The sequence below is a fragment of the Struthio camelus genome, chromosome 1 (genome assembly GCF_040807025.1).
Source record: "Struthio camelus isolate bStrCam1 chromosome 1, bStrCam1.hap1, whole genome shotgun sequence".
Lineage (NCBI taxonomy): Eukaryota > Metazoa > Chordata > Aves > Struthioniformes > Struthionidae > Struthio > Struthio camelus.
This window is the reverse complement of record NC_090942.1, coordinates 27,980,057-27,987,385: the sequence shown is the minus strand read 5'-3', so window position 1 is coordinate 27,987,385 and position 7,329 is coordinate 27,980,057. Positions and strand designations below refer to the sequence as shown.

At 60.2% G+C, this 7,329-nt stretch overlaps 1 protein-coding gene across 1 annotated transcript; it reads right to left on the bottom strand.

Moving 5' to 3' along the window:
- Positions 1-251: 251 nt before the first annotated feature.
- LOC138065856 (ankyrin repeat domain-containing protein 7-like) lies at positions 252-6,098 on the bottom strand. The gene is made up of 5 exons (XM_068931281.1): positions 5,672-6,098; positions 4,650-4,764; positions 4,241-4,414; positions 4,045-4,145; positions 252-261 (listed from the first exon to the last, which is right to left on the bottom strand). Exons 1-5 carry the CDS (start codon positions 5,929-5,931, stop codon positions 252-254), a joined length of 660 nt encoding a protein of 219 aa, XP_068787382.1. The 5' UTR covers positions 5,932-6,098.
- Positions 6,099-7,329: the final 1,231 nt, after the last annotated feature.

The window sequence follows — 7,329 nt, the reverse complement described above, 5'->3', positions numbered from 1 at the left end:
TGCTCTCCTCCAGCACGCAAGCCCTGCGCCCAGGATACACCAAACCGTTCCACTCCCCAGGAAAAACAAAGCAGCGTCATTTAAGGGCGCCTGCACCCCCAGCCGCACCACCACGCCATCGCCACTTCCTGCCGCCTTCTTGCCAGCACCACAGGCCCAAGCCCAGCAGCACAGCTCACGCCCCTACCAAGAACGCCCAACACATGCTCGGCGAGCATCCAAACAAGGCTCTGCCATGCCACAGTCGCCGACTACGCAGCTCTGACGGCATCTCCCCTCCAAACTACAGCTCCAGAGTTGGCCCTTCACAATCCCTCGGCACGCTACAGGAGCGACCCGCAAAGCACTAGCCAAACACCCTCCCACCCGCAGGAAGTCACCAAGAAACAACCCTCCTTCCCTAGCACTACCACAAAACATCTCCCTCCAGCTACGTTCCCTCCCCCCCTCCCCGCCATTGCCTGCCCAGCGCCTACCTGCCTGCTCTACCCTCTCACAGGCAGATCGCCATTTCAGTTCATTCACCCAGCCCAAAGAGCAGAGAAACAAAGCCCCTCCATGTCTAGAAACTCACCTCTCACACCAGCAGGGGCTCCTGCAGCAGCCGCCACTTGGGCACCACCAGGAGCCTCCTCTCCCTTCCTTTCCGGTGAGTCGTCCTGAAAGAGATCGGCCCGCACACTTAGAAAGAACAGAAACAAGCAGCCTCCACGAGAACGTATGTGAAGGGACGGCAATGCCGAAGCTCACAAACGCCCTGCTCCCTTCCCCTAAAGCCCCTGAGAAGCACTACCCACACTCCAGCTTCCCCTACACGGCAATACTCAGCAGCACACACATCCTTCCCCCCTCCTTTGCACCAACAAACACCGCCAGCTGCCTGCTTCTCCAACAACCTGAGGCAAACCTCCCCCTGGGCCCTCGCTTCCACTCTCCAACCCCCAACTGCGCTCCCTCCAAGCCTACACCCACTCTGCTGCTGTCCTTAGTACTTGGCTGCACCGTCCCAAACACGCTCCTTTCACTGCATAACCTGGCAAAGCAGCAGCAGCCCTTCCAAGCACGCACAGAACCAGAACCTTCTCTCTTGCAGTAGGACTCTAGAAATACAACTCCAAGGCCACTTGCTGCCACTCCCAGGACAGCAGCCTCTGCCCAGGCCATCCACACCTTGCCAAATACTTCTCCTCTCTCGAGCCACAGAGAAAAACCTTCTCGCTCCTCTTTTACAAGGCCTGCAGATGTCTTTATGTACACAGCAATACCTAATGTCACTAACGTCCTGCTCCCATTCCATAAAGCCCCCCGAGAAGCACTGCCCGCACACAGTCAGGCTCTGCCTTCACCTACGTTACCTTATCCAGCAGCACACACACCCTTTCCCCCTCCCTTGGGCTCACGAGACCACCAGCTGCCTGCTTCTCAAACTACCGTAGTCTCACCTCCCCCTCTTTCCTCACTTTCACTCCTCCAACCACCATCACATCTTACTATGCCACACTAGCTCTTCTCACACAACAGCTGCCACAGTCTCTGACAGGCCACTGAGACAAGGGCAACCAGGTTGCAAATAAACATGCCTGCATCTCCAGCACTACGGGGTGCGTTCCTGCACCACACTCGGCTTCTTCAGCTTCTTCATCATGGCACAGCCCCAATGCCACACACCTCAACTGAAAAACAAACCAAAACAAAACAAAAGAAACAAAAGGAAGGGGAAACAGGTGCTGTGAGATCCCATGCAAGCCCGCAATGCCATCCCCCAGGAGGAAAAAAAGACCCTCTTGAGCCACTCCCCCCGCCCCCAAGCACTCTTGGGCAACCTGACAAGGACGAAAGAAAGGAGAGCCAGGAGATGAAGCATTGCAGCAGATCTTGAACAGCAAGTGCCCTTTTCCCCATATCAGCCTGAATTCTATCACCAAAGTTACTGGAAACAAACAGCAAGGCTTGGAGGACAAAAGAACAGGCCATCTAGAGGCTGATCAGCTTTGGGACGAGAACTCTGACTCAGGTGAAGAAAACCATGCGGTCACTTTTCTTGTCACCTACTGCTCTTCCCACCCGCAACCGCAAGCCTGCTGCATGCTCTGCCACGGACAGCTACAAGGCTTGGAGCAAACAGCTCACCGCAGCTGAAAGACTGGCAGGCAGGAGACCGCGGGGCAGGAGAAAACCACCCTGCCTGGACATGCGCTTTTGCCCAAATCTAGACAGCTCTGCCCTGCAAACGAGTCGCTCCACGGGCAGTTCTCCTTCTGGAGGCACTTTACCTTGGCAGCTAAACTGCTTTTTTCTTCCTCAGAAGCAGGACAGCTGTCATCGCTCTCCTCTGCCTCCAACACTCTTCAAAGGCAAAGGCAAAGGCAAAGGCAAGAAGGACCGTCTCGCTCAAATCTCCCCTCTTTTTCGGCAGGTTAAGGTCGTTGGCAAAAGCTACTGTTCGAGTCTCACCTCGTGAAGTATTCGTGGGAAAAGCCACCTCTCACTGTTCAAATATTAATTGACAGGATTAATTCTTAGCATGTCGGACCTTCGACTTTCAGCAATGCAGACAAGCATGTTACACGGACAATTCTACAGGCCAGACTAGAGTGAAGCAGTCATGCCAGACAGCATGAACGAAAGCATGCCCCAAACCACCAATTTCTCCCATCCTACTCAATTCTCGCTGCCCCCCCCCACCCCCCGCAAAATAAAAAAGGACAAGAATTCCACACCGCCCTTGTCTTTCCTTCGAACGTTCCAAACCTCAAACCTGCCATGGCATGAATATGCTATGTGAGCAGGCAGCGAGCAAATGCTGGTAGCGGTTGAACAGGACAAGAAGGAAACAAACTGCCGAGCTCTTCATACCACACAGGCAGAGATCGGTCTCTCTCTCGTGCTCTCTTTGCCTCTACCCCCACCCCCGCCAACCTGTGCTTCAAAATGCCAGAGACTACGCTGTATTTCCTGCTCTACCCAGCCTCCCACCCATCACCCCCAAAACCAAAAGCCAGCCTCAAAACCAAAGGACTATCCTCACGGAGGAGGATCACCAGCGCGTCTCTACTCCGTCCCTAGCAAGGGTACTCAACAGGCAAGAGGGACGGAACCCTGCCAAGCTTCAATACAAGCCACCACAAGAAAAGGCCGTAGGCATTCTCCTCCTCAGCTCCTCCACAGTTAAGCCTCCTACCTCCTCTGTCCGCAGCAGGTGTGCCCAACGCAAACGCAGCAGCTCCTGCCTCGCAACGAGTGCTAAGCACTGGCGTGCTTTCTGCGCTGCCTGCACAAGCTTCTCCCACGTTTTTCTCGGCTGCGCGGTCTGCCAGCTGTTCACTAACACTAGGGAGGTGCGGAAAGAAAGGGAACACTGTCACTATAATCAACTACATCCTTGCATAACACCACTTACCAAACAAGACGATTTGCGGGGGAAGCTTTCCTCAACTCCCCAACTCACACTTGACACAGGGAACGCTACGTCCCGGAAGATTCCACTGAGCCCACCTTCAACAAAGGTCTCCACGCATCATTAAACCTTGCGCCTCTTACCAAACACGTCCGCACACCAACACGGACATTCGGACCGCTTAGCGACTCTCACCGTGACCTAAAGCACTTACCCAGTGTGTCCAGACCTCCTAGCATAAGCCTCCGCTGTCCATCCAAGAACGTCTTTCTGGCAAAGGTCAGCACCATAGCCAAGAAGAACTTCTATCATGCTCACGTCCCCGGCAGAGGCGGCAAGCATCAGAGGGGTCCTAAAGCAGCCACAAGACGAGACAAAAGCTATCAGGAGACACCGACGTTTCACTGGCGTTCCTTTCATCCCTATTTGCTCCCAAAACAATTACACCTCCCCCTTTCCTACAGCCAGGAGGAAAGCAAAGCCAACCACACGGAAGCCCACGAGAACTCGGGTTGCAAGGGGCCGCAGCACGTCCCTGGGCCAAACGTCTCCCCCGCTAAGCACCCTCGGCTACCCGGCCAGACCAGGCAAACTTCACCAATGCTCAGGAGACCCACGCCCCGTTTTGACAAACCCTTCACCTTTCCGACTGATCTCGAGCGTGCACGTCGGCTCCTTTGCTAAGCAGGAACTCCACCATCTCTACGTGATGCGCGGACACGGCCAGAGAAAGGGGCGTGTATCCCATCTGAAAGCATAACGCCCCTCTCCAGTTAGAAAAACACAGAGAAGCAAAGCAACTTTTTCTTCTCAGGAGCGGCCTGACCCAAATTCCACGCTTACCTTATTCTGCGCATCAAGATGGGCGTTGTGCGCCAGTAACTGCCCTGCTAGGCAGGTGTTAGGAGCAAGGGCAGCCAGGTGAAGGGCAGTGTTGCCGTTAGCATCCGCAAGGTTAGCGTCGGCGCCATGCGCTAGCAGAATGGCGACGCAGCCTTCGTGCTGGCACTGCACTGCCTGCCAACCACACGGGAAACAAGGAAACGTTGCCAGCAATTACGCTTCCCTCTGGCAGAATTCCCACAGCTTGCCGACCTCGGACAACAATAACGCGCCCAAACATTAGGCAACGCACGCCTAGCCAGCGCCCAGCGCACCACAAGCTCCACCCAGACCTACCTCCAGAATCACCCAAGAGCTCGATCGCTCGGGGCGCAATTTAGAAGCCCTGCCTACCGCAGCACCCACGTACCTTCATCAGTGGCGATCTCTTGAAGTTGTCACGAGGATTTAGCTTGCACTTCCTCTCTACTAAGTACAAGACAACCTCCGCATGTCCGTTAGCGCAAGCCAGATGCAGAGGTGTCCTAAAAATTGAGCATGTTACCTTAGCGCAGGCCAGACAGCTGAAGAGACCGCGCCTGCCCATGTCACGCGGGTGACCGCTGCACACCCAAAGCCCGAGACGCCGGGGCTAGGAAAAAGCCCCTCCCCGCCCCAGCCCCAGCCCCAGCCCCAGCCCCAGCCCCCACTTAGGAAGACAACGTTGCCTCAGCTCCGCGCTCCCTTCCCTGCGCGTGCATCCCTGCGCCCAGGCCCCCCATTTCTCCCAGCCAGCCTCCGGCTTCCGCTCTGCAACTGCTGCCCTCCGCCCTGGCACCTCCTCCCTGCCTCCAACACCACTACGCACGCAGCCCAGCAAGCAAGAGCAAGGCTTGCGCACCTCCAGCCTACGGCAAGGCAACCTCCACCTGCTGCCAGGACCACTCACGCCACAGCAGCGGGCCGCAGGCCCAGCACGTGCCTTTTATAACACCAGAACATCCCCTCGCTGCTGGCCTTGCCGGGAAGTCGCGCCCTCTGGCCTCTTCCCGGCCTTACTGCTGCAGCAAGCACCAGCACGCGCTCGCTCCCAAGGGCCCTCCACAACACCTACCAAACCCGACAGCAGAAACCTTCCCCCTCGACCCTGTCACGCTCCCAGCAACAAAGTCCCGCTCCGGCCTGGCCACACACGCAACCGGCCTCCGAGCCCCGAGCCCCGAGCCCCGAGCCCCGAGCCCACCCCGCGCGCGCAAGGCCGACTGCCCTCCCGCACTCCCTCGCCAGCCCAAGCAAACGGCCCTGCCTTCCCGGCACAAAGGCGCTCCTGCCAGCTGCACGCCAGCTCCAACCCACCAGCCGCCGCCCCCGCCGGCACCGACGCAGCAGCCCGGCCCTCGCCGCCGCCCCCCCCACCCCCCGCGCCGCCCCGGCCCCCCCGCCGCCCCTCACCGCTTCGCCTTGTCCCGCCCGTCGAGGCCGACTCTCGGCAGCCACCGCCGCCGCCGCACCCGCGCCAGGTCGCCGCTGGCGGCCGCGCGGTGCAGCTTGCCCAGCTCCTTCTCCCGGAGCTCGTAGGCAGCGCCGACGCAGCGCAGGGGCGCGCTGCCGCCGCACGCCCACCGCGACCGCGACCGCGACCGCGACGGCGACGGCGACGGCGAAGGCGGCTGCCCCTGGCCCTGGCCGAAGAGCCCCAAGAGCCTCTTCATGCTGCGGCGGGCACGCGGGCGGCGGACAGCCCCGAGCAGGGGCCGCGGCCCGGGCCAGCTGCTGCGGGGCTGAGTCCCGGCGAGCTCGGAGCCCCCGGGCCGGGGGCAGAGGCGCCGGCCGAGGACAGCGACGCAGCGACGCTGGCAGCGAGGCACACGGCCGCAACAGCACCGAGGACCACCGGCTCCGGAGGCGGTGGCGGGCGCGCCGCGCATGCGCAACAGCCGCGGCGAGGGCGCGGGGGGGGCGTCACAGGGCAGCGGGGTGACGCGCCGAGGGGCGGGGCTGTGCAGCGAGGGGGCGGGGCTGCGGCCGGGGCGGGCCCGGGGCGGGGCGGGGGGGGGCGCTGCCGCCTCCTTCGCGGCGCTGCCGGGCCGGGCCGGGGGGCGGCGGCGGCGGCGGCGGCGGGTGGCTGCGGGTGGCTGCGGCCGGCCGAAGGACGTCTTTGTTGGGGGTCCCTCCCCGGCGGCCCCCAGCTCCAGCTCTTACTCTGCTGTGCCGTCATTTCCCTGAAGAATTCATGCTGCTGCTGCTCCAGGTGCGGGACACTGTGCTCCTCGCAAACCTGCGCTCCCACTGTTTCCCTAAGGGCGCGGGCGTCGCGAGCGCTTGGCCGAGCTCGCAGGGCTGAAGTAGCTCGTTGCGCCTGAAGAGACGGCGACTGCTTAGGTTGAGCCCCGCAGCTGGCTGCTCTGGCTGCTGCCCGGCCAGGCCGCGAGCGTGCCGGTCCTTCTGGGCTCCCAGCTCTGCGCCTGCGCCGTAGGAAGCCCAAGTGCCGGAGGGAGCCAAATTGGCCGCGAGTCGCGACTCTCACCGAGGTGAGCGACTCTCACCGAAAGCGGATCGCTCCAGCTGTTAGCAGAGACCACAGCGAGAGGCTGGAGGGCGATTGCTCCCTTTGGCAGAAAGTTATTATCAAAACGATTAAAATGTGGTTACGATTTCTTTCTCTAACCATTGCTGACTCCTTGCTGCCCACCTGCACCCCCAGGCCTTCCTCTGCCCAGCTGCTTTCCTGGCAGTAGCCCCCAGCCTGCCCCAGGGCACAGGGGCTATTTGTCCCCAGGTGCAGCCCTTGACAGTTCCCCTTGTCGAACTTGACTAGATGCCCGGTCGCCCGCTTCTCCCGCTTGTCACAGAATCACCAGACGTTTGAGGTTGGAAGGCACCTCTGGAGATCGTCTCGTCCAGCCCCCCCTACTCAAGCAGGATCACCTCAAGTAGTCGGCCCAGGACCCTAGCCAGACGGCTTGGGAACATCTCTGAGGACGGAGACTCCCCAAGCTCTCTGGGCAACCTCTTCCAGGGCTCAGTCACTCCTCACAGCAAAGAACTTTTTCCTCCTGTTCAGACAGGACGGCCTGTGTTTCAGTTTGTGCCCCTTGCCCCTCGTCCTA